At 43.0% G+C, this 27,995-nt stretch overlaps 1 protein-coding gene across 1 annotated transcript in view; it reads right to left on the reverse strand.

Annotated features, from left to right (window-relative positions):
- The window catches only part of Cacng3 (calcium voltage-gated channel auxiliary subunit gamma 3), a 94,089-nt gene extending 69,780 nt beyond the window's left edge, over positions 1-24,309 (reverse strand). Inside the window, exon 1 of the mRNA XM_027410281.2 lies at positions 24,099-24,309. Coding sequence (XP_027266082.1) covers positions 24,099-24,309 — 211 coding nt within the window. The remainder of the gene's footprint in view (positions 1-24,098) is intronic.
- Between the last annotated feature and the right edge of the window lie 3,686 nt (positions 24,310-27,995).

The following is a 27,995-nucleotide window of genomic DNA, read 5'->3' on the forward strand; positions in this document are numbered from 1 at the left end:
CAAAAACATTTATACATTTCTATGAAGCAAATGATGTACTCAGAAACACAAATGACTCTAGAAAAAAAGGCCAGATATCGACAAATAAGACATGAAAGAAACTTGTCAAAAGAACTCCTTTTCAAAAGGCTCAGAGGGTCTTGTGTGAAAACCATTCTACTCAGTCCAGAGGATCATGTGACTAAGATACTACAATTCTGGTTTTAAAGCTAGAAAATGAACACACATGGAAGACAAGCTGTATGAAAATTTTGTTGGCAAATACATAAGGAAATCTTAAATTATATAACAGGACATCTATTTCAGCATTATAAAGTAAAAGAATAAAATGTATCCCTATAGGACTTAAAAGAGTGGAAAGTGCTCTGTTCATCAGAAAGGAATTACTACAAATTAATCCACTAAAATGTGAGAGGGGGTAAATTCAGTATAAATAAAAGAAAATTAACCTCCCGTTGGAATTAAAATTGCCACCGAGGCAAATGCTAATAGAAGTCCCAGTAAAGAAGACCTGTCTAAAGCACTAGCAAATATCTTGTTTTTTGATAAAACTCTGGAAGGATTACTCACTTTGGAGGGGCAGAAATCACCTTGGGAGTAGGGAAGAAGCAGATCACTGTGTCTATCAGAGATATGCATCAATACCTGTAACCACGCCATGACAGGAAGTACTCATTGGGCATGCTGCTACAGTTAGAGAAAAGGTATGGTGGTCTTTGAACACTACTATTACTTAATACATCTCTAAGACTCAGCTAAAGGAAAAAATACTTGGACAATTGTTATTATTAGTAAATGATATGATGGGGGAAGTAGAGACAAAATGACATTAATTGCAATGCAATCAGCACTAGTCAGAAAGTTCACACAGCTTACAGGCAAAGAAGAGATAATCATAGATCAGTAATAGCTTCCTCTTAATGGTTAGTCAAATACTATTTTAGAAAATACTCTACAAGGCACCATTCATCTTCAGGAGTTACCCAAAGTATAAAATGTCTAGACCTCATGCCCCCTTGCCATGCATGCCTTCCATGTCATGACGAACTGGACCTCTCAAATCATGCACCCACACCAACCCCTCCTCTAGCTTGCTTTTGGCAGGTACTTTGAACACCAACAATAAAAGTCTTTAAAGCAGACATAAAACATTGATTGATGAAAGACATACCTTAAACATAAAATGTGAACTTTTTAAAGATGTTGATTGTGTTCAAGTAAGTCTATGAATTAAATTTTATTACTATCCAAATGTTTCTGGCACCTTAAGAGAATGGTCAGGAAATCCAATTATCTGAGCCAATATTTGACAAAGAATCATCCTGTAAAGCCACAATATTATCTACATTTTTATCTATAAATATAGATAGATAAAACCACATTGGCTATTAAGAAATTAACCTGTCCACATGTGAGTGGACATGTGTGCATTTTGGTAACTTTAGTGAGATCATTTTAGTATATGTATACATGTTTGCAATTTTAGTGAGATCATTTTAGTACATGTGTATATGTTTGTAACTTTAGTAAGATCACTTTAGTTCATGTGTACATGTTTGTAACTTTAGTGAGGTCCTTTTAGTACATGTGTACTTTTTTGTAACTTTAGTGAGATCATTTTAGTAGGCATACCTGATTTGTAAGTAGGTCAATGTGGAGCTGCAAGTCTCTGAGGGCAAGTTTGGGACCAAAGTTCTTTGGGTTCACAGCTCTGTTCCTCTCAAGCACTCAAGGTCATGGGAGGCAGCATGGTGGGTAAGTCTTTAGCTGATGCTGTGATGAGCCAGGAGGACTCCCAAGTGAGTGCAGCTTGCTGAACATTTACAAGTTCTTACAAGGTGTCACTGCAGGTTCTGAGGGGATTCTCTTATTCAACTCTTTCTTTGATCTTTGACCTCAGTAGATGTACATTTCAATTTATCCCCCTGTACAGTGAGGAAAATGTGCTTGGATCCCATCTCGTTCATAAAGTTGTGGTAGAGAAAAATACAGTCATGTCTAACATCACTTTGTGTTTGTTACCTTTGCATTGTGACCAAAGTGCCTGGCAGAAATAAGTGAAGGGAGAAAAGGTTTATATTGGCTCATGGTTTCAGACCATTATGGCTGGAAAAGCATGACAGCATTCCTGGTGTCAGGAGTACGCATTGGTAGCTCCTCATAGAGTAAACAGAAGTAGTTCACTCAGGCCAGAACCATTAGCAACTATAACCGTCAAAGGCTTATCCTTAACAGCCACCTTCCATCATGTAGTCTCTACCTCCTAAGGATGTCATAGTCTTCAAATAGTTCCACAAGCTGGGGACCAAGTGCCAGAAAGATGAGCCCATGAAGAACAGATGTAACCACAACACTAACTACAGAGTGTTATGTCAGAGTGACATCTGATAGCCCGTCCCAAGGCAGGGTGGCACTAAAATACAGAGTTTAAAACCCCAACTCTGAGGAGAGGCTGTCTCAGTCTGTAGGCTACTTTATTTACTACTTGTGAACCTTTGGGAAGGTTACTCTCCCCTGGTTTTGGCATTTTCTAGCTGTGGATGGCTCCCTGACCCTGACAATTAACTTCATCTCACTATGTGTTCCCCCTTACTATTAAAAGGGTGGTAATGGTGGTACCTACTTAGGATGATTACTTTAATGAGAAAATGAAGAAAAGGATGTTTCTTGCATAGAACACTCCACTAATACTGCTTGTCATTACCATTAGCTCAGAGAGCTAGTGTTTTCCTTCTTCAAGGCTGGAAGACATGACTCAGGCCTTGGCCCATCAGCCCATTGAGATTCCTTGTCTGAGGCTATTTGTTCAGTAATGGGCATACGAACTAATCAAAGTCAATGATTGCTCATTGATTGCTTAAATGAGGAAAAAACCCTCATTTAAGGATGGATGATCATAGGCATGACAACCACTGTTAATCATCATGCAATCCCAATTCTGGTGTCTATTGCTCCAAAATGGATTCAGTGGAGATGATGGGGAGAGAAATGTTACATTTGGCAATTTGATCCTTACATCAAACCATACTTCTGCTGTTAATCCAGTGTGGTACCTTCTCAGTCTCTTTTGTGTGTGTTTGTGTGTGTTACAGCTGTGCATGCACACTTGTGTGTTTGTGTGTGGAGGCCAGAGGTCAGAGATGTCAGTTATCATCTTCTGTCACTCTCTACATTATCTTTTGAGATAAGATCTCTCACTGAACCCAAATCTTGGTGCCTGGCTAGACTGGCTGTCCAGAAAGCCCCAGAGGATTCTCCTGTCTCTACTTCCCCAGTACTTGGATTGAAGACATATGCTGCCATGTCTAGTTTTTCATGTGAGTGCTGAGGATTCAAACTCAAGTCCTCATGCTTGTGGGGTAAGGACTTTACTAAATGATCCATTCCTCTAAACCTCTTTCTTCTTAGTGCAATTAGAATTTGATTACTAGCAGTGGTGAATTCTAAATAATAGAAAAGTATGATTATATTATTATGGTCTCCTACATAAGACTCCTCAGTTCTCTAGAACTGGGTGCAATACTGTTATTAACATTACATTTCCATCCTCAAACACAGTAGTCACAAAATTATGAATGATAAACCTTCATCTGAATGATGGGCACATTACGAGTGCAAACAACACTGCCCTTTTCCAAATTACACTTGAGAGCATGGGATGAGAGAGCAGTCACGAGCTTCAAGCCCATGACCTTCAAGTAGTAGCCCCAAGGCTGGAATGGAAATTAGCTAGAAACCATCATTTCAAATTTCAAAAGGTCACCATTTATGAAAGGGTTCCTTGATGTTCACTCAGAACCAGCTGGTAAGTCAGACAGAAGGAAAGGGGCCTGAAATGGCAGTTACACACATCTTGCTTCTGAGAGTCCCAGGAAATCCTATTTGTGCCCAATTAGACTGAGGTGACCTAAGGTGGCATTCAGACTTTTAGCATCAGTTAACTTGTCACACAGATTCTCTTCTAATGGCTACTCATCTTGTTCTCTCTATTAAAATTAGGAGATTAGGATATACTGGCTTGGCTGATTTCTGATCAGCAAGACTATATTTGTGCAAGTAATTAGACAAGTCACCTCTGTGTTCCCTGCAGTGCACCCCGTGGCTCTCACAACACCCCCCACTTGACTGTTAGATGGGAAGTGATAAACTAAATTTGTTCAAAACCCAACTCATTGTCTCTCATCCTCACTAAACTTCCTGTCACTAAAGGTCATCATTGTCTATCCAAAAACTAAAGGGAGAAAATCTGGAGTGCTTTGACCTCATCCCTCTTCACCCTCTGTCTATGACAACCAGGAGTTCCTGATACAGCCTCTGGCAATGTCCCTATCAGCATTGCTCTCTTTCTAGGACAGGATCCTATCATTGTTCCTGGTCTATTTTGTCAAGGCCTGTTTTCCCCTTTTCCTGTTTGTGTGTATGTTTGCACGTGTGTGTGTGTGTGTGTGTGTGTGTGTGTGTGTGTGTGTGTGTGTGTATGTGTGTGCGCGTGCGCGTATGCGAGCATGCTTACATATGTGTGGGCATGTGTGTGTGGGGTGCATGTTCACATGAGTAGTTGTGACTGTGGAAGCCCAAGACACATGTCTGGAATCATCTTCATTTGCTCTTCCACCTTATTCAATTGAAGGTCTCTCAATCAATCCCAGAGTACACAGATATGGCTAGTCTTGCTGGCCAGCTCACTCTGGGGGAATCAACGACATTACAAGCAAGCCACTACACTCCTCCAGGAGTTTACATGGATACTTGGGATTCAAACTCTGGTCCTCATGCTTGCCTAGCAAGTACTTTAATCGATGATCCATCACCCTAGCTCCCACTAAGGTCTCTTAACCAGTCTTCAAATGTTACTTTTCCTTCCCCATTCTGTTCACACTCCAGACAGAATTTCAAAATAAAAATCTATGTCAGATTTTTAAATACCTTCATTTTATTTATTTGAGGGGTGTGTGTGTGTGTGTGTGTGTGTGTGTGTGTGTGTGTGTGCGCGCGCGCGCACGCGTGCTTGTGTGTGTTTATGTGTGTACATGTATGTATGGGAGGCCATGAAGGCCAGAAGAGGAAGCTGGAGTTACAGGAGATTAAGAGGTACCATATGTGGGTACTGGAACTGAATTCTGGTCTTCTGCAAGAGCAACAGGTGCTCTTGACAGCTGAGTCATCTCTTCAGCCCTATTTCCCATTCTCAAAATACTTTCCATCCTCATCCCTTAACACTTGTGAACCCTTCAGCTCTTGTGAACATGGTGAATTTTCTTTTGGGTGATTCCTTTTAGTCCAGGGAAGCAATAGTTACAGGAGGATGCCACAGAGTCATACCATCGGAGTGTAGATTCTGTTCCAGGGATTAGCTGTGTGTGAGAGATGACTTCTCTGAGCCCAGGTTTCACTTCTGTCACACAGAGATAATGAGAGTTGTTAAAAGGCTCAGATATGAGGGTACAGATTACTTAGCATGAATGCTGGCAGATAAACCACCAACAGTGTTTTATATGTTTATTAGTTTTTACCTGTCAGAATGGCTGATCTTCATTGTCAACTTGACTAAATCTGGAATCACCCAGGAAACACACCCCTGAAAGCATCTGCTAGGGAGCTGCCAGGGAGGTTAAGCAGAGTGATTCTTATCCCACGCCCACACCTCTGCCCTGTGCCACTGTTAATTTCCTAATGTATATTTCAAGATCATGCCACCATCAACTGTTTGAGAGTTTTCTTATACTAGGGTTTTTGCAGCAATTACTTGGCTCATCTCCCTGCATAGCACTAAGCTGATTCTCCATGGCTCCCAACTTATTTTAAAAGCATCAGTTGAAAGCTAGGCTCAGTGGCACATATCTGTCATCCCAGCATCCAGGACGTTGAGGCAGGAGCATGGCGAGTTCAAGCCTAGCTTGGGCAACATAGTAAAAAAATCAGAGTGTCAATACCAGAAGGATGAGGATGACTGGATGTGAGGTCATCCAAACAACAAACTAGAAGAAATAGACATTTGCAGCCTCAGACCCCAGTCATCCTTTTTGCTGGATAAGAATCACTCAAAAGACTGTGAAAGGCAAGATCATAGGTCCAGATAGATAGATAGATAGATAGATAGATAGATAGATAGATAGATAGATAGATAGATAGATAGATGGATAGATAGATGATAGATAGATAGATAGGTAGATAGAGAGAGAGAGAGAGAGAGAGAGAGAGAGAGAGAGAGAGAGAGATAGATAGATGTCTCTCGTACTTCTGTGTATTACAGGGGTGTCAGCTACTTGTCATGCTGCTATGACAGAAACCTGACAACTTGAGACAAGACAGGTTTATTTTGGTTCACTGTTTGAGGGTACAGTCCACCATGGCAGCATGAGGCTGGTGCACCCGTGGTGAAGGATCAGTGAGGCTGATGCTGGTGCTCAGCAGTAGGAAGACTAGCCCAAAGGAATGTTTGTTCAGCAGCTGCCCAACAGGCCCATCCATTCTGTAAACACCCCTTCCCAAGACAGTCTCTTTAATTATAGGTTACAGGATGGTCAGTTTATAAGTTTAACCCCCATCCCCTAAATGCCTCAGGACGCACAGCCCATTCTCCCTGTGCCTTGCTTCATCCCACAAGGGAGTTATGTCTTCATAGATCTCCACTCTTTGTAGAGTCACAGCTTTGCTTTGTTGGCATTCCCCAACAAAGCCACAAGATGCTATGAATCCTCCAGGTCCCATCAAACGTTACCTCAGCAGGGTTGCATTTTAATCAAAGCCACCTCTTTCAAGACTTATTGAAACCTCACATTGCCTCTTACATCCCAGAGATGGCAGAACAGCAGCTTAGCCTAGTTGCAACTAAAGAGGACTCAGAGACAGAGGCCAGAGCTGCCAAGGGAGTGTTTCATCTCCCACTAGAGCGAAAGCAGAGCTAGAAAAAAAGCTGACAACCGTGTTTTTCGTTTTCGTCTTCATTTCTCTCCCTAATGCTTTCAAGTTTGTCAATAGAATGCAAACAGAACTGAGGGAGAGGCTCACAAATCTAGTCTTAAGATTCCACCACCTAGCCACCCATTATCATGTTTTTGTTTGTGTGGATGGTATCAATCTGATAATTCTTGTATCATACATAAACCCAAAAGAGATGTAAATGCTTATCTTAAAACCTATGTGCAAGTGACAGAGCTCCAATTGTGTGTTAACGTAATACATTTATCTGATAGAGTCTGTTTTGCAGAACAAAGTGAGAAGGAATGAGAAGAGTGGTGTTTCTTGTAACTTGTTTGGCAAATCTTATACTTTTCAAAATATTTAGTGGGTATGTCTCTCTGTGTGTACATACCTGTGTGACAGGTACATGCAAAGGTCAGAGGACACCTTGCAAGATTTGGTTCTCTCCTTCCAACAACGTGGGTCCTGGGGACTGAACTTGGGTTATCAGGCTGGGCACAGGTATCTATCCACTGAGCCATCTCCTCTGAAAACTTCTTTATAGCATATTTTCCCTTTGCTTCTGCATTTGATCTCCTGCCAGACGTTTGGGTGAGAATTCATGAAGAAACTCCAACTTTACATAACTTTGTGATTAGAAAGACAGCACTGCTTAAGTGGCCTTTGGAAATAATTGTGGCTATTTATCTTAAACCAAAGCTCAGTAAGGAGTAGATTCTTAAAGGTTTCTTGGTAGCATAGACCATAAACCCACGATAACTTTTCGTGCCTTAACACATGAGAATCTATGGTTCTCATCCTACTCTGCTGATGCATAGTTTACTTAGGATAATATTTTGTTGCTGTTTTTGAGACAGTGTCTCAAGATGTAGCCTTGACTGGCCCCTTCTACAGACCAGGCTGTTCTGGAATGCACAGTGATCACCTGCCTTTGTCTCCTGAGTGCTGATATTAAAGGTATACACTACCATGCCTTGCTATTTGAGCATAATTTTATTAACAGCATTATGTTTGGTCATTTGGAAAATATTGATTCATTGAATTATGCAGGACTTTTAAATTGGGCACATTTCATCACACAATATTAAAAAAAAAAGAACATCAAATTGGCTCACAGAGCCAGACACGAGTTTTCCAAAATTGTAGTTTTTCACTTGAAACCTTGAATTTTATCCTTGGCAACAAATATTGTTGGTTGCTTTTTTTGAAGTGACAGGCTCAGTTAGTTCATTTTTTTTTTTTTTGAGAAAATGTCTGCCAAAGACCCAAGCCTAAATAACCATAATTTTGCTGTCAGTCAGTCATTCTTTCCAGAAAATATGGCATCTCATGGAGGGAAAAGCAGCTAGTTCAGCTCGCAACTCGGTAGCACAGGGCTTTCTCTGGAGACCTCCAGCGGACGTGTGCTTGCAGTGGAAGTGTTCTGTATGTACTTCCTATATTTTTAGAATAGCAAAATAACGCCACAACATAAGATTTGACAAAAATCTGTCTTTTCTTTTTTTCTTAAAAAAAGCTTCATTTGGGGTATTTTAAATTGAATCTACTATTTTCTAGCACTGTGTATGGGGTAGAGACACGCATGGCTACATGGACTATGGAGTCACTGTCCTGACTGGTGCTTGGACTTCAGCAGGGTTGCCGCTGTAGCATGCACACCATTGTGCAGCAGTCACCACGGTGGTTTCATGCTCTGACTCTATTGCTGGAAGATGGACTGTGCCAGTGTCTTTACAGGTTCTTTTGCCAATGGAGCACATATTGGATTGGTTTGTTTACAGAGCTGAAGCTGGAACCTGGGTCTTGTTCATGGCAGGCAAGCATTCTGCCTCCGAGCTATTCTTTTTTTCCTGACTCTTTTTCTTAGTGATATTTTAAACTTTTCCTTTAACAATTTTATACATGTTTACGACATGTCTTGATCACATATCTATCCATTCTCCCCCTCCTACCTGATTAAAGAGACTCATAACTGGTCAGAATGCTGGGACTAAGCAACTTAGGTGGCAGCACCCCACCCAAGATCTGACACTACAGAAGAAGGAGCAGAAGGATGTAAGAGACAGAGGATGAGGACAGGACATGGCCATTGTACTCATGAATGCACAGCTTCTATGGTAACTTACACAAGACTTACACAAAGTCAAGGCAGAGTGAATCTTAATGATGAAAAAGGAAAAATACAATTGACATATGTGGTGGGTAGAGATGAGGAACTTGGTATTTTCATTCTATAAAGTAGGAAGCTGAGACATTCTGCCCGATATGGATGGGAAAGAAATAAAGATTCATGTTATATTTTTAAAAATTAGAGAGTTAATCAATACAGAGACCGGAGTGAGTTGGATACATCCTTACCTATCATGGCAGGAAGTCAATAGATTATAAATCAAGAAATAGAGGGATTAAGATATGATTTAGAGATATGGGAGTAAACACTGAGAGTATCAAATCAGAATTTTTTTTTAAAGCTTTCTGTGGAGAAGTGCCTACGAGGGGTGAGTCTCCCAGGGGTTGTCAAATTGTAATGACAAAGGCTTGTCATTTATATTGGATTCTAAAATTCTATAAATGATTAAATGTCTTAAGTTGAAAGGTCTCTTAGTTACTTTTCTATTGCTGTGATAAGACTCCATGACCAAGGAAACTTAAAGAAGAAAGAATTTGTTGGGGCTTACAGTTTCAGGGGCTTAGAGTCCATAGCCATCATGGCTGGGAGCATGACAGCAGATAGGCAGATATGGTGCTAGAGCAGTAGCTGAGAGTTTACATCTTGATCCACAAGTATGAGGCAGAGAGAGTGAACTGGGAATGGTGTGGGCTTTTGAAACCTCAAAGCTCACTCCCAGTGATACACAGCCTCCAACAAGGCCACACCTCCTAATTCTTCCCAAACAGTCCAACAATTGGGGACCAAGCACTCAAATATATGAGACTATGGGGGGCATTTTCATTCAAACTGCCACATAAGATCAATCTCAGAAGACGTTTGAGTAAATTAAGAACAATGTGAACTTGAAGAAATAAGTATTTTCTCTGTCCAATGCTAACAAATGACTCAATAAATTAGAGAAATGCTGTCTATTAGTCATTTAACAAAACATGACAGCAATCATTTGAGTGCAGGGAGGATGAGGCTGTAGTGTGGGGACAAGGGACATATTATCAGGTTGATTTTGTTTTATGCTGGAGGTCTGTTTTTGTGTTATGTTTATATTCTTCAAAGTCTTTTAAGAAAATATAAAGGCTATGGAAATCACGGCTGATAGAGCTCTCACAGAAGATATTGAGTTTGATTCCCAGCACTGAAGAACAACATCAAAGGATGCAATTTGGGAAATTCTACTCAATAGAATATAAGAAAAGTTAACTACCTAGGAATTTTTAAAAGTTCCAACATGCAAAAGAGAAGATGGGATATGGTGACATACAACTGTAATCCTAGTACTCGGGAAACAGAGGCAGGAAGATCTCAAGTCTGGGGCTATAGAGTGAGGTCAAGGCCAGCTAGAGATAGAATGTGACTCTGCCTCAATCATTGATGGAGCTCTCCCCCCCCCTCTCTCTCTCACACACACACACACTCACATACCACACACACACAAACACACACACACACACACACACACTCACACACACACACACACACACACACACACACACACACACACACACACACACACACACAGATACGAAGCTTAGACCCTTGGCATGACTTTGTGGGTTTCCAGGAGGGTGCTGCTTTCCTGTTCTCTTTGCCCTCTGTTTAGCCATAAGAGCCTGGGAGCTCTAAGTTCATTTACATACCCTCCCAGCACTGGACAGGCCACCCTCTGTGCACTCTATATTCCTTTTGTGTACTTGGCATATGTATTTTGAGCATCTAGTGAGGCCAGTCACTTGGAAGACTCACACCCTTAAGAACATTTCCATGACAACAACATTGACTAATCCAGGAACTCCTCCTCTGAGCAGCAGGAGCTCCACCCACTGCTTGCCTCTCTAGCAGCATCTTCCCCACATAGCTGTGCACAACGGCAGGAATCTGGCTTTCCTTACTCTCTGCAGCATCCTCCGGACATAGATAGCATGGAGTCTAGTACACTGTGGCAGCTTGATAAGCACTTGCAGAGCACAGAACCCAGGCTGAAGGTCCCTCTGCTGGAAACCACTTAGCTTGCATCTCTTGTTGGATCTCAGGACTGAGCAGGAACCCACATGGGAGGAGAAGCTGACTGGAGTTGGAAGAGCAGGAGGGGTTCGGTGGTAGAGAGCTTGCGCAGCATGTATTAAACCCTGACTTCAGTCCTCAGTTCTGAGGAAAACAGAGTGAGAGAACCTGTGGGTTAGGAAAATGTTGCTCAGCAGGAAGGAGGATTCCAAGAGCTTTGCGAGATTCATTGAGCACACAAAGTTTTTTCATTGATGTCACTTTTTGTATGATTTCCCCCAAATAAGAAATGAAGTGCTGAAAATAAGGGACTATGGTCTTGTCAGAAGAAGTGAAGAAGGAAGACACCTCTGAGATGTTTTTCCATTGTGCCCATCACAAAGAAGGGTGGGGGAGGAGCAGGATGGGCAACAGTGTTGAAGACTAGACTTAGAGTTCTTGTCTAATGGAAGCGAGAGAGCTCCCTGGGGCAATGTGCAGCAAATGATACAGCTGAGAAGATTCAGAGAATGTCCAGGGACCTGGATGGAGGAAGATGAGCAGGAGGGAGGAAGAAGTGTGATGAAGGGGGAGGAAGGAGGAGAAAAAGAGAAAAGGAAAGGAGAGGAGGAAGAAGGGAGAGGAAAAGGAAGCAAAAAGAAGTGAAAGAAGGGGAGAATGGGGAGGACCAGTAAAGAGGAATGGGGACTAGGAGGAAGAGGAAGAGGGAGGAAGGAGAGGGAAGAAGAGAGGAAAGAGGAGAGAATGGGAGGAAGAGGGCGGACGGAGATGGCACAAGCATATTGTGTTCCTTCCTGGCTCTGAATCCAGGGCCTGTGTGAGCTGGACTCCAGTGCCCCGAGTTAATCTGCTTCTCTCCTTCTCTTAGCCACACTGGACTCCTTGGACTCTAAGTGTTTGCAGGTGCTGTCCCTCCCACCTGGAATGCCGTTCCTCACACAGCCACTTGACTTGTTTTTTCACCTCGATTCCATTTTGATTTCACTATCACCATCTCAATGAAGCCTACCTTGACCATGGCATCTAAGAGTTCCCCCATATAATCCCCCCCCACACCTTCCCCTAGCATACCTTCCTACGTTAGGCTTGGACTCTTTCTTTCTAAAGCCAGTCAGGTGTCCTTACAGCTGAGCCCCAGGGACTCTAACTGGACAATCATCTTTGATGTTCATAACAAGGGCTTCAGACTGATTTCCATAGTTCAGCCTTTATTACTCCAGTCCTGGCCACAACCCACCACTCAGGAGTGCAGCCATCACTCACCAGAGTGAGAAAGCAGAAAGAGGCCATTGTAACCCTGAAGAGCAGACCTTTAACTCAGCCTAGCACCATTACCTCTTGATTGAGTTTTTTTCTTTTTTTCTATAAATGCTTAGAGCATTTTGATCACAAACCAGATTCCTCTTTGGTAAAATGTAATGCTTTGGAAAGAGAAAAGTCAGAACTACTTTATAATACAGATGTTCCACTGACAAACAGCTAATTGTCTCACATTTTTCAAGGAGTTGAGAGGATCCATAGTAAACATGTCTATACTGACTGCTCCAATCCAGAACCAATTTCTGCTGGTGATGGGAGAGTTTGTTGTGAATGAGATGATGGGAGGTCCCACTATAGTTACCTCTGATTGCCAGAATAACTTTAGTTTAATGGGCAGGTATCATTGTATTTTCAGGATAGAAATGCACAATTCCCAACAGCACATGCTACAGGATGCAGAGTGGAGGTGACTCCAGCCCCTATATGTGCAGGTAACAAATATACAGAGAGACTCTTAGGCACAGGGAACAGAAACAGTGGCTGCTGGGTTTGTATGCAATATATCCACACAGAATGACTTTTCTTTTTTCCTTCCCCAAGTTTGCACCCAGAGTATTGGGGGAAATTGAAGATGAGACTGCTGGAGCACAGTGTAACACCCCAGGACAAGAGAGAAGATAGCAGATGATGATATGGAGATGGTAGAGTCAGGAAAGTTATGCCTCTCAGACTGTGGGCTGCTGGATTATGAGTCCTCGTGGCTGGGGTTCTAGATGTATTATTAAGAAGGTGGTTCATAGGAACTTATAAATCAAACATCTAGGCCTGGGAGATGGCTCAGTGGACAAAGCTTTTGCTGCATAAGCGTGAGGATCTCCAGCAGCCACATGAAATCAGGACACAGTGGTATACACCTGTAAACCCAGTGCTGGTGATGGGAGGTGGGGGAGACACGAGGCTTGTGGGCAGCCTGTCTAACAAAAAATGTTCAGCCACTGTTGGGGATTAGCATAGGCTCACTAGAAGCTTAAGGTAATCAAATTATTCTCCTGCCTGGGATGAAGTTAACCCATATATAGTGAGCATATACCACATTCTGAGCTCAGGGCTAAGCTGGTGATTCATTGGAATGTGGAGGCTAGAATTTTTGGATAATATTTCTTCTAACATTCAAATTAAAAGTGAAAATGATGGTGTTAGGACTTGCCTACCCTCAGTCTCGCCCCAGCTGCCCATTTTGGGCTCATTCTTGTCCAAGATCAGTAAGAATCAAGGTTGGTAGTAAATATTGGTCTGCTGTCCATCTGCTACTACTCAAAGATGGCTGAACCCCTCCAAGTACTGCATAAAAAACTGTCCAAAGGCTGAATCACTGATCCATGCCTGACATAGCATTTAAAGCCCAAAGTTGTCAAGTCAGTGATGTGCCCAAAGTTTAATCCCCCAGAAAAGAGGACAGTCGTGAACCTAATAGTATCTCCAACTTAATAAGTCTCCAGCTCCAGTGTGGAAGCAGTAGGAGGTGGTTCACTGTTTGTGCCCTGAATCTGGTCAGTCTCCTTGGGCTTCTTACTTCCAAACCATGCCTGCTGTCTTTTAAAGGGAAAATGGCATTGGGTCTGGGGACGAGGCGTTTCTTCATAGCCGAGTCCTATGGTGCTGAAACCCTGATGGTTTTTTACCATTTCTTTTCCTTGGTGTTTCCTTCTGGATTTACAATCAAAATTGGCAACTCTTAACATTATGCTTGTCTGTGTGACACGTGTGTATATGTTCAAGTGTGTGCATGTGTGGGTGTGGTGGCCAGAGGGCGATATCAAAGTATCCTTCTTTATCTCTCTTTGTCCCTTTATCACTCATATTTTTGAAATAGGGTCTCTCATGGAACCTGGATTGTACCATCTCAGAGAGACTACTTGGCCAGTGAGTTCTAGGAGCCACCTGTTTCTACCTCCCCAGTACTGTTGTTACAAGTTTGTACCATTACTCCTGGCTTCCCCAACCAGGGTGCTGTTGGTTCAAACTCAGGTCCTCCTGCTTGAGTGTCAAGCACTTTGCTGACTGAACCATGTCGTCAGCCCCCAGAATAATGACTTCTCATGATATTTGCAGCTATTGGATAGTTGTATGCTAGTGACTGACATCAGGCTTTCCCTGACAGAGCAGGTGGGATGAAACCTATTCTGCCAGGTCTGGGCTTTTAATTAGAGACAGGCAATGCTGAGGTTAGGGCAGGGCCTTGTATCCCAGTTCTACCAGCTCCCAGTGCGGTGGTTCTGTGCAAACTACCTTGTCTTTCTGAGCCTCTGTCTCCTTGCTGGTGGCACAGAATGGCTAACAGTAGACTGGCTTTTAGGATCATCAGCTGATCCTGTTTATACTGCATATCCAAGTGCCTAGCGCATAATTAATGAGAGGCGGCAGATGGGGAGGACTTGCATCTCAGCTCTGTGTGGAAATCTATAAAATGCAGATAACAGTAATATCCATTTTCTGTAAAAAACAGTGTTTATTAAGTGCTTACTTAGAACACTGTTCAAATCGTGTATGTCTGCTGTTAAATAAATAAACAAATGTTCAGGGGATGGCCAGGAAAATGAGTACACAGCCTGACACAAAACTGGTCACTTTGCATAGGGAAGGTGATTGCTAAGTGTCAGCAGTTATTTGTACTGCTTTCTTATGACTCCCTTCAGCGATAGTCATAGCCCATTCTTCTCCTCCTTTCTTGGAAGCATGTGGATCCCACAGGCTCACTAGCAGTATCTCCCCTGCTTAGAAATGCCAGGAAGAAGGGGCCTGTTCCCTGGAGGTAGGCCACCTCGTGTGACCGAGGATATAGGACCACAAGAAAATCTGCCTTGCAGAGCTGTCTAGGGGTGGAGAGCTTCTAGACATGGTTAATCATTGCATGATTTAGAGGCAAAAGCTAGTCAAACCCTGAATTTTCCTTCATAGACACACACACACACACACACACACACACACACACACACACACACACACAGAGAGAGAGAGAGAGAGAGAGAGAGAGAGAGAGAGAGAGAGAGAGAGGATGGGTATGATGATAGATCTTTCAATGGCTCCCAATTTTGAGGAGATAGTCTATGTTTCCCAATGACAACAATTCCATTCCCCTTAAGGAACCATGTCCAGAGCACAAAGAGAGAAGAGGTCTATGCTTCTCTTACTTAGCTCATTATAGTTACTGCTTGTCTGGCTAATGCCTGAGTGGTGAGGCCTCACAGGTTGGCTCTCTTACGAAGGCACAGGCATTGGTTGTTGGAGGATCCTAGGGTCCCTTCCCAATAACATGCTTCTTTGTTGTGAAATATCTAACTTTGAACTGTGCTTTCTCATCTCATGTTGGCTCCTACTACTGGCTGAGCCCCATGCTGCCAAGACTGCAGTTGCCAACCGAGTACCATGTAACTATGTTTAAAGACTCTCCTCCCACTAGATAGACTCAATTCTGCAGGAAGGTGCATGGCTGGTGAGTGGAGTGGGGGTTGGCATTCAGCCCCTGCTGGACCCCAAGGTCAAGACAATCAGGGAGTGTGACTTGCTTACAAGTATCGTGCAATGGGCCAAGGGCTTTTCAGCCAATGGGCATCTTTCTTCCCAAGCTTCATTCAACTCAAAGAACCTCATCATCCAAAACCAGTTCATCCTCATTGTCATGCACACTTTCAACGTGGTTGTTTTGCCTTCATCTCCTTGCTGAGGTTGATACATGTGCAAATGTTTGGCTATGCAGCCTCAGCAGGTATCCTAGCCTCTCTTTTCCTTACATGTCCTTGTGTATCGGTAACAATTCTTCTAGGAGCCCAAGGGAACTTCCTGAAAGACCACAAGTATTGGGATAAAAGAGCACTGGCATAAGAAAGCCAATTCACCATCCTAAAGCAAGTAAATACTCTGACATGAATGAATCAAGAACTAGTGGTCAACATATTATTGACAGAACCATAGAAAATGTGAGGGAAGTGGTTGAAAAAATGCTCCTACCTTTGACAGGAGGTGTCATGCTTAAATGCTTCTAGGCATATATTCTGAATATTTGCTCCCCAGCAGGGGGCACCATTTGGGGAGTCCTTGGAAGCTTGGGACCTCTGCCTGGCAGAAGCAAGTCACTGGGGGTAGGCCTCTGAAGGTGATTTCTAGTTCCTGGTTGCTGCTGCTCTGTACTTCCGTCTGCTGTGATACAAACAGCTGTTCTCTGCTACGTGTTTCCACTGCCCTGATGTCCTGCCTAAACACATGGGGCCAAGCAAATGACAGACAGAGGGAATGCTCTGAAACTTGATGGGAGATGTCCTTTTGTATGCTGTGAATATATGGTTTTCTTATTGGTTGACAAATAAAGCTGTTTTGATCAATGAACAGGTAGGATGTGGCCAGGCAGGAAGTATTGGCAGGTCTACCAGACTAGGAGAAAGCTAGGAAGAGGAACGCAGAGAGTGAGTTGCCAGTGAAATGCCATGTAGCTACCAGGAAGATAGGACACCGGGCATTCTCTGGTAAGATAAGGCCATGTGGACGTACATAGATTAGTAGTTATGGGTTAATAATTAAGAGAGAGCTAGACAGTAAGAAGCCTAAGCCATCCACCAAACAGTTTATAATTAATATAAGACTCAGTGTGTTTATTTGCGTCTAAATAGCTGTGGGACCAGGCAGGACAGAAACCTCCATCAACAGAAATACGTGTTCCAAAATACGCTTTTTCTCCCCTAAGTTGCTTCTGTCAATAACATTGTTTTGGTGAAAGCATTTGCAAAGTAATGCAACTGATAAGGAGACAACCAGAGGTAAAGCTATCTCCGAGATCTCACACTCACTGAAAGATAGGACCTAGGCAAGAACCCAGGCCCACTGGGTCCCAGATCTTTGCTGTTACACTAGACTCCCTGAGCTCTTACTAAAGTCAAGCTTGTTTCTTCAGTAGAACAGTGTCTCTTAGGCCTACAAGACAGAGGGAAAGAAAACAACCTTGTGATTTTTGTTTTAAGGCTTCTCTTTAACCACATGAACACTGTTTTCATTTGTAAGGAAGGGCTTCAGTGTTGCAAAGTATAATTCTCAAACTATAAAGAACACATTTCTCCTAACTTACATAGTCAGATGATGTCAAGTTTTATTCAACTCAACAGTAAGGGAGCGAACAGAATCATAAAACTGGTTCAACAGAGGAGGTAACAAAATTCTGAAATAAGACTATAAAGTTATATGTAAAAGCAGATTGGCATGCTGGGAAGTGCAAGCCATTTATTTGGGGGTACCTTTTCTTTTGACCAGGAATCATTTGCACTGTTACTGGACAAAAGTTTACGTTCACTTCACCAATTTTTGAACTAAATAAACATACAGTTACTAGATCTGAGTCTACTTCTTTAAGAAACAAAATCTAAACAAAAGTCCAGTCCCTCAGAGGATCAGTCTCTTAGGTGAAACTGTTCACTGCTTTGTAAGACCATGAGAAGAACGTGGCATCATTTTGCTTGGTTCCTTATAGTTTTTTTTCCTCAACACTTAGTACCAATAGCCCACATTGGTCACTATTACGTGAGTGAGTGGTCTGTATTGTACTCCACCACACACAATTTCAAGTGATAAAACTAATAGAAGCCTTTACTGCCTGTGATGGAACCACAGATCAAGAAGACAGGATGCTGTGCATCAGGCAGAAAGAAGATGCCTGAAGGATTTTTGCTTTTTTTTTTTTTTTCAAGACAGGGTTTCTCTGTGGCTTTGGAGCCTATCCTGGCACTTGCTCTGTAGACCAGGCTAGCCTCAAACTCAGAGATCCTCCTGCCTCTGCCTCCTGAGCGCTGGGATTAAAGGCATGCGTGCGCCACCAATGCCCGTGCCTGAGGGTTTGTAACAATCAGAGCACAGCTGGGGAGAAATGCTGAGCCTTCAGTTGAGCACAAGACCAGCCCACAAAATGGATGGTTTCCATGGCTGAAACAGGGTCATGATCCAACAGGTAGCAGTGGTCAGGTGGGTCCTACTTCCTACCTGGATGCCATTTACTGTGGCAGTGACTGGGCCTCCAAGCATTAGTTTCTCTACCAGCCAAATCGGTCACATTTGTACCAAGGCAACCAATACCTGGTGGGCTTTACTCTTTACTTGATGGGTCTTAGGAAGTCCCAGGAGGTCTCAGGAATGGGTAGGATGGCTGGTGAGGGACTTTGAGCATGTGCTGTCTGTCAGCACTAAGGGAAGCATCTCTATCTAAAACATTATGACTATGTGGACACAGCACAAAAGTGTGTTATTTGTGCTCCTGTTATGACCTCTACCACCTACCCAATCCTAACTTATCCTACAGGCACAACTGAGCTCACTTGCTGGCATCCTGCCTTGTGACTCTGGCCCATTTTTTTCTTGCTTTTGGCTCTTGGGTGTTATGGGTGAGGAGGAAAAAAGCATGGTAAGGACCATAAACTCCAGGAGTAGAAAGTCAGGAAGAACTCTAGCTTCTTCTGGGCCATGGCTTAGATGAGATGACAGGATGCCATGTGATATCTAGGAATGAAGAAGCAGAAGTGGCTATTTCTAATCTCTAGGGATATAGCAGTGTGCCTCCAAAACAAGACCCCAGGACTTTACAGAGTTTGCCTTCTGCTGGCTGATATATGATATGAAAAATGGGCATTGACGTGTCTGAAGGTGCCTAGCACAGGGCTTGGCACACAGGATATACTCAACTGCATCTTTGTGACTTCCCTGAAGGATTCTGAACACATAAATAAAGCTGGAACCCCATCTGGATGAACAAGCCAACCATCTGCAGATTTGGAAATATGGGGGAACTTCTAATGACTGGCTAATTTTTATTTTCAGTTTTTCAGCCAGATGTTTGGTGTCATTCAGGCCCATCTGCAGCAGAAACAGCAGTTTACTGAACTTCCTTTCCACGATTTTAAGTCCCCTGAGCTGTAGTTCAGAGTGAGCTTTCTTTTCTTAATATCCAAAGCCCTTTTAATGAGTTATAAAGAGTAATTCACGCACTGAGTATGAAAATATCAGAAATTTGCTTTAAAAGGTCATTTAGGTAATTTTTAGGGCTCAAAACTGGCAACCTGTGGACAAAATTGAGCTGCAATGTAACTACAGCATGGATGAGTCCATGTTTTTAGAAAGGTGAACTATTTGCTTGCATTTTAAAATTCAAGTGGTTTTTATGCCTGATTTTCTTTGATCTTTTTTCTTCTTTCCGTATTTATGTATATGGTATGTATGCATGTATGTATATCAGGTTATGTATGTGTGTTTGCCTGTGTGTGTGCTTGTGTGTATACAGGTATGTGTGTGCACATGTGGAAGCTGAAGTCTGAAGTGGGTGTTTTTTTTTTTTTTGTTTTTTGTTTTTTTTTTTTATCAATTGCTCTCCACCTTATATGCTGAGTCACGGTCTCTCTCCTGAACCTGGAGCTTTCTGATTCAACTAGTCTAGAAACCCCTGTGTTTGCCAGGATTACAGGTAGCCTGCCTTAACCACTCAGCACTTGCATGGCATGTGTGTGTGTGTGTGTGTGTGTGTGTGGATCTGAACTCCAGCCCTTACATTTGTGTAATGAGCACTTTACCTGTTGAGCCTTTTCGCTGCCCCATGCCTGGCTCTTCTTTACCTGATATATTAGCACACACTTGATACACATGTCCCCAGAGTCAAACTAAATTCAGGTCAACTAAGTTGATGTTTAGATGGTCTCTCCAGCTTGGTACAGTCTCCTACTATCCTCTATTGCCCCCACATTGAGACAAAATTCTAGTCATCATGTATCTTCCTAAATGTACTGTTGTTGTCAACCATACAGCTGAGGTGAAAGAGTGTGAGAGTCTTTCTTCACACTTCACCTGACCTACCTAGGCCACATGGACAGTTGGATTTATGACTTCTTAATCTCATCTAAAGTTCTTACCTTAGAACTGAGGTCCAAGGGAAGAAAGCGGCGTGAACAATTAATATGACTATTAGGGACAGATATGTGATTAGCACCTGGGTTTCTTCACTGTTAGAGTAGTGGTCTCTCCACGATCTAAATGCATTGCTTTGCTTGGATCTAGGGCTTCAGCAGTTTGTCTTTTGTTTTTTGTTTTTAATGACAGAGATGCCTACTGAACACATTTGCATTCAAATTCCCATGCTGCCTTTGAAAACATGCAGCAGGTGGGGACTGTGTGAATGCCTTGCCTGCTTTCCAGATGATGAGTCAGGCAATCGCTAGGGTTTCTCACTGTGAGTGTCTCTGCATAGGTTGATTGCTTTCTCATTCAAAGTGCATCTTTTGCTGCTCTCAGTTTGTTCTTGTCTGGTGGCTCCTGTGTCCCTTCCATCGATGCACAGACAAGCTGAATGTTTTCAGATCTGAGACTTCTGAATGGAAAAAAACCATGTGTCTGGGCATTCTTGAAAGTCAATATTTCTACGGGCAGCAAATCAGCTGCTGGAGCATGAACTGAGGCTCTCTAGCAACACCCTGAGAAGCTGCAAGTCTTAGCCTAAGTACTGCCTGCCAGCTTAAGGTGTATGACCTTGGGCAAATTATGGAACTTCTCTGAGCCTCAGTGTCCTCACCTGTAAGGTGAAAGTAATGACAATACCTGCACCCCTGCGCTCACCCGAAGATGAAAGACCCAAGTTTTCAAAATTTTGAAGCCAGTACTAGTATATAGTATATAGGATAAACATCACTCTGTTGGTTCATGGCGATGTCAAAAGGAAGTAACCATCTCTTTGAGTTCTGTGGTCCTCATATCATCCCAGACCACTGTAAACATTCATTACATTCTGGCTCTGATGTTATAATTGCTTGGAGGGTTTTTAGGAAATTTAGATCCCAGGGATCCACCACAGATCTATGGAGGCGTGAAATGTAGCTGTGGAGCTTAATAATCCATTAAAAAAAAACTATTCATGAGACTCCAATGACTAGCCAAGTTTGGGGACAATTGTATTATATTCTTTTAGCTGTGAATACTTTGCTGTTATGGGACTCACCACCTCTGGAAGCTTCCTACCCCACACTAGGTAATTATTTATATTTAGGTAAAACCTGTTTTACTTTAGCTCCCTCATCAATTTCCTTGAGACCACATAGATTTTAAATCTCTCTTTCAAATGACAGCCCTTCATATGTTTGCAGACAGCTGGCATGCTCCCCCCCAACCCAGAGTATTCCCTTATTTGAGGAAAAATAGCCACATTGTCTTATGGCTCTTAACGTATGAAAACAGGACTCTTTTAAATTATGTGTAAGAAAAAATTGGTCTATAACACTCTCTTCATAAGTCCTGTGATGTTTGAAGGACCAGAAGATGAGGATGTTGCAGTTCTGAGATAGACAGGAGCTAGTGAATAGAGATGTATTTATCTTCATCCTCACAGAGGATGGAAATCTCAGGGTGTATGCTGGCTGCTGCATGCTTCTTATCATGCAGAAAACAGACTCTTACAAATTCCTTGAACACTTGGTGTATTCAGTCCATTAAGAAGAATCCTGGCTTCAAATTTTAGCCAGACCCATCTAGATGGTAAAAACTGTTCAGATCCATATTGGTTTGTGTAACTTACTGAATGGAGTGCCGCAAAAATGTAAAATGTAGTTTAGAAAAACTATAGGAAGACTCTAACAAGTTTTCTCAAAAGAATTGACTTGCCCAAGAACACATCTTCAATCCATGTAATTCATTCTAAATTTTCTTTCTTATTTATCCCAGTGTCCTATATGACACTTGGAACTCTGGTCCCATGCATGAACTGTAGGCACAGAGTAGCATGTTGAAGAGAAGAGAAAACTCTTTAGGAGGCTTTGAGAAAAGGTTCCAAAAACTCAGGCCCTGATTCTGACAGACTGTTAAATAAATAGGGCACAGTGAGGTTTGTCAATACTTGTGTTTAATTTTACATTTCCAAAATAATTCCATGAGGTAAAATGACTATAAATGACTAAAGCTGATATATGGTTTTGGCTGGAGAGGGGCATCAGCTTTTTTGGAGTATGTAGGCATCATCACTTCTACCAAATCACAGCATTGAGAAAACTGATTTAATCCACTATTACCAATACATCAAAGGAAAAGATGGAATTTCCCCAAGGTGAATGACCTCTTGCTACCCAGCTGCAAATGCTCAGAAATAGCCACAAATGCTAGATAGATTCTTCACGATGTTTAGGAAAGAGTCATTTTAGAATTTGTATCAGAACACTGACAGAAACAGTGTAAGCTTGAGTAGTGCTGGCCCCAAACTATCAATTCCAAATCAATCACTTCTTGGGTTAACTGAGAGTTGAAAAGGACAAATGTCTTAGCTAAGTGTATAGAGATCATTTGCAGCATTGCTTGGGTTTTCTAACTTCACATTGATTCTCACTTCACAAAGGAAGCCCTTTCCCTCCTGAATTTCCCACCAGTTGCAAATATGTGTTGGAAACAGAATCGACCGTAGTGGCGCTATAGTCAGGGGAGTTCAGAGCATCAGGACGTGGGAAGGAGGCCAGAGAATGATGCAATATTACACTAGCAAGTGATGTCATAGCATGATTTCCTAAATCATTTACATAAATCCGAGTTCCCAAGAAACCCTGAGAAATGCCACAGAGAATATGGGTGGAGAGAACCAACAGCAAATGGGAGGGAGGGGGAGGAAGCCCCTATTTTCTTGACTATCACTGTGATAAACTTCACTGATTCCCTGTGACCCAGAGAAATAACAAAACCCAACCAACCAACCAACCAACCAAATAAAAACCCTTCTTACTGCCCCTTTAATCTAGTGTCTCCCTCAGGTAACAGGTTCACAGAGCTTTGATTTTCCTCTTTCTTTTTCTCACTCCTTGTGATATCCAGACACTGTCTAGTGAAGCTGACAGTCATTCTTCATGTGGTGAAGCAAGTTTAGTAGTGACATAGGCTACATAAGAGCTCCCCATTCTAAAATTGGCCTGCCCTCCTCATTACTATTTAGAACAAATCCTCTAATTTTTAAAATTAGAAACAAGGAGCTGCAATTCTTAGAGTTAGTCTCTTCTAAATGTCAAGGAGATACATTTGCTGGTTATGGGAGTGATTTATGAATGAAGTCAGGTGGATAGCAAACACCAAGACTTCAGTTTTATTTTGATCCCAAATAATGAAACACTTATTCATAATGAAATTTTCCTTAGATATGGGGGTGTGAGAGTCGGGGTTTACATATTGTTCCCTAGTACCAGTTGGCAAAGGAAGTTCATGACAATGTCTAATCAGACCAAACTCAGGAGAAGCTAAGATTTTATTGAAGAAAAAGAAAAAACAAAAGCAGATTGGAATGTCCCAAGTCAGATCAGCCCCCCTTAATCTCCTTCATCACTTCCTATCTTCCTTCCCTCCATTCCTTAATGATCCCAGATCACTGAAATGCAATTAAAGAAATCCAAAGTCTCCTTCTCTAGACAGAGATCCAAGCAGTGCACAGCATGCCTAGAGATTTGGGATTAGAAGATTTCCCAACTGCAGAAGCTGCTTAAAGTGTTACAAAATCGCATCACATTTAGCTTAGACCAAAAACAATCAACAAGACCCAACCCTTCCATCCACACAGCACAAGCCTCAGTGGAAACATAGTGTGGACATTTTCAAAAACAATTTCAACTGTTTTTTTTCTCTCCACTGCCTCTATTTCCCTCAAACACACATCAGGACATTAGAAGCCAAGCATTCAGAGCCAGTGAGAGGAATTTGTAAGTACCTTCCAAGCAGCAGGTCCTCCACAACCCAGAGTGGGTCATTACTTCTTCATTCTTCCTGCTGGTTTCATTGTCACTTGTAGATTTAGTCCTGCACACACCTCTGGAATATAGCCAGTAGTCCGTGCCCACTGCAATGGTCATTAAACTAAAAGCTGCGAAGGCTCCTACAGTGGTGATCAACATCTGGATACCTCTGTCACACATCCTCATAATTCTTCATGGTACTCTGAACGGCTGGGGGTTGGAGGGGGAGATTCAGTGCCAGAGGAGAGAATCACTCTGCAGCTGGGTAACCTAGGACGGCCTCTTCCAAAAAGCTGGATCTCCTTTTGTCAGCATCCACAGGGACTTTGGGAAAGCTGGGATTTCCTGTCTTGAGCTCTCTCCAATTCCCTGAGTCCTCTATGGCCCTCGGGAGGGTGCAGGCTCCAGGGGGTTGGTCCACATCACTGCTGCGGTCAGAGGATTCCTGGGTTGCTTTCATTCCTTAGGAGCTTGGTGGGGACGAGGGTTTGTGCTGGGCATGGCTTCGGAGCTTGGAGCTGCCGGCTCGATTTGAGATGCGCCTGGTTCCTCACAGCTCCAGGAGAGTCAAGGCAAAAGAAACCCAGAGAGGTCTGGTGTGTGAGCGTGTGCGTGTCTGTGTGTGTGTGTGTGTGTCTGTGTGTGTGTGTGTCTGTGTGTCTGTGTGCGCGCGTGCGTGCGTGTGTGCGAGCGCGTGTGCCGGGAGTGAGGGCGGATGGCAAAAAATAGCTCTGCTGGGAGGCGAGTCGCTGAGAAGAGTGTTCACTGCTTCCCCAGCCTCCCAGGAAAGCTCTCCGCCTGCTCTCGACACCCCCGCGCAAACTGGAGAAAAGGGAGAGTCCTGGGGCGGGGGCCGGCCGCTTGCTTGGGAAGGCTGAGGTCCGTGGTGCTGAACGGACAGCTCCTCGCCTGTTGCCCAGCCTCCCTCTTCCCGATGCAGGATCGTTGGAGGTCCGCGGTGCTGAAGGGACAGCTCCCTTCTGCGGCTGTACCCTAGCTCTTCTAGCTTCTAGGCTGGGGACCTGGGATGCCAAGGGTTGCTAACACTCCCCTAGTGCTTTCCCGGAACCAGCCAGCCAGCTCAGCTCCGCGTACTCGAGCCCGCACCCTTAGCAAAGTTTCGGGAGCCCAAGGCAGTTCGAAACAGGGCCCCAGGGTACTGCAGCACTGAGGATCCCGCTCCTCAGAGGGAAGGGTTAAGGACAAGGGCCAGGGAAAGAAACCCACAGCGCACTCTGGTGCGCGGGTTCTCTCAGCGCCCACCCAACGCAGCATTCTCTAATCAACCCTCCTCCTCATCCCTGAGCCCAATGAACCAGGCAACTTTGCTCTTTGCTGCGGAAGTCCACTGGGGAGACAGAAGCTAGGAAAGATCTAATCTTCTTAAAAGGATGGGAAGCTCTGACTGACGGTTCATTTGGGTGGGCAAAACGTCTGATGTGTATCTGTCTCAATTTTGTTCCTCAGAAAACAAACCAATATGTCTACCCTCCTCTCTCCGGAGCTCGGGTTTACACAGGAGACAGCGTGCTCACATCAGACCCAGAAACCATTCATATACATATGAACATATACCTCTAAAGTGCTGAAGAGGCTAAATGTACCTAGACTGTTGTTCATATATCAGGGGCCTTGGATGAAAGGATGTAAGGGTTTGGTCTCTGAATACACTTGTTAAATATTTTAACACTTTTACATTTAAGGGGGTGGTGGATTCAGGATGGGAGAGTATTGAAAATGTCAGCCTCTTTCCAAAGGCCATAGTGCTGTTCACTTGTTAACATCTTCTAAGTCAGACCTGGATGCAGGTGTAATTAGGTCTTGGTTCCTTGCTAGCCTAAAGCACAAATGCCATTACACACCTGCGAGTTCTTTCCCTCAGAAATAGTGAATGCTGAAAAGAACCGGCACAGACCAGCTTTCCAGTTCCATATGTTCTAGCATATAGATAAGGACACACTAAGATGACTTCAGGCACTCCACCAAATTGCTCTGACCATTTATTTTCTTGTGGCATGACAAGTACTGATACTCAGTTGGGTGTTTGGAGCTGAGGCTGCACTGGGCTGTTTCTGCAAACCTCTGAGATGTGCCCACAACCAGCTGTCATATTTGAGTGTTATTTAACTGGACAAACATATAATGGAAGGGAATCGTAGGCACACATTCATTCCCTGTGGTGCCATCTCTGGCTGTCTGAGAGCTTCTATTCAGGTAACTGAGTAAGGACAATATACCGAAAAAGTCTCAGATTTGGCTTACAACCCTTTTGTCACTTTGAGGTTTTTATTTTCATGCTAATGTCACTTGAAGATTTGTTTCTTGGTGTTATATACACATCCATGTGCACATATAGGTTTTCATGTATAGTAACAGTGTGACTATGTGTGAGTGAGTGCTATGATCAATTTTGTGGTGATTTCCTAATGCCTGTGAGGTTGTTGTAGACATAAAGTAGATGTGTCAATATATGTATACATCTGTATGGTGCAGTTTCTGGAGTCATGTGATCATGTTTTATATAAACACAGCTGTGCGCATGCATGGATATGTGTATAGGAATGTGAATATGCAGGTAAAATGTGGATTTGTCTGTTTATACATGTTTAGTTGCATATATGTATGTGGCACATTTTATACTGAAAATTTGCCATATTACAAAATGAAACATAAACATAGGGCCAGGGCCATAACTAACTAGAGCCTAGAGGCAAGGTGGGGAGATGCATAAGCCCTCCTTTAAGTGACTTTATGTCTTTTTTCTCTATATAGACAACTTGCTTCTCAGGCATGATTAGTAATGTTCTTGATCACTATTATTTATATTGTTAATACAAATAATATTGATTAACTTTTTAAAAATGGTCTTAATGTAGTTTAGGCTGGTCTCAAGCCTGTTATATAACCCAGGCTGCCTCAAACTGATCTTCCTGGATCAGTGCCTGGGGTTGCAAGTATGGCTATCACACATACCTTGCTCAATAATTATTAATTTAAAAGGCCATATAGTTAGACGAAGGTGAAGTTGGTCTTTCCCTGGGAGGGTTTATAAGATAGAAGGATATTTTCTTCTCCCTCTCAGAAGTTTAAATAACATGAAATAATTAATAATAATCAAAATGGCCATTCCTGGGTCTGTTTTATTCTTCTCTTATTTCAGCAGAGGTAGGAAAGATGCTCTCTGAAGCAAGACAGTGATGGGGGAAGGTCTTGGGCCTTGGGAATTGTGTGCTCCATTACTCTATTCACCATATTCTCAGCAGAAACAACAGCAGACCCAGACTCACACCCTCAGATATGTGATAGAAGGCCAGACATACCATGTCATGTTCAGCTGATGGAACCAAGCATCCAGGTAGACTACTGAGAGAAAAGAGGCTAGGTGCTCAGGTGGATGAAAAGGATGATCACAGTGAAAGAGCAGAAGAGAAATGGCTGCAATGCCCAAGAATAGAGCTTTGCGCTGAAGTTTGGTGGCACAGAACCATATTTGGTAACCTCTGACCAGAGCCAAGGTTAATTTGAATGTGGGAGAACATGGAACAAGTCAGAGAACCTGACTGAAGTGGGAGCCAGAGACAGAGAGCCAGTCATTTAGATCCTAATAATTTCACCTCACTTACTAGGGGGTGATCTCAGCCTTTCATTCAGTGAGGTGTGTAGGTGTACACATGGGTGTGTGGAATCTGCGGCTGGACCGAGAGAGAATTATTCATTCTCACCACTAGAGGGCTCTTTCACCAGTTCAAACGCAGAGTCAAAGCCAGAGGCTTCCTCAGTGTTTGCCAAGATCCTTTCTGATCCTGCTCATCTGGCAGGAGACTCAGCAGGCATTCCGGCAGCTTTAAACTTGTGTGTGTTTCTTTTATTAA

The sequence above is a fragment of the Cricetulus griseus genome, chromosome 3 (assembly GCF_003668045.3).
Source record: "Cricetulus griseus strain 17A/GY chromosome 3, alternate assembly CriGri-PICRH-1.0, whole genome shotgun sequence".
Taxonomy (NCBI): domain Eukaryota; kingdom Metazoa; phylum Chordata; class Mammalia; order Rodentia; family Cricetidae; genus Cricetulus; species Cricetulus griseus.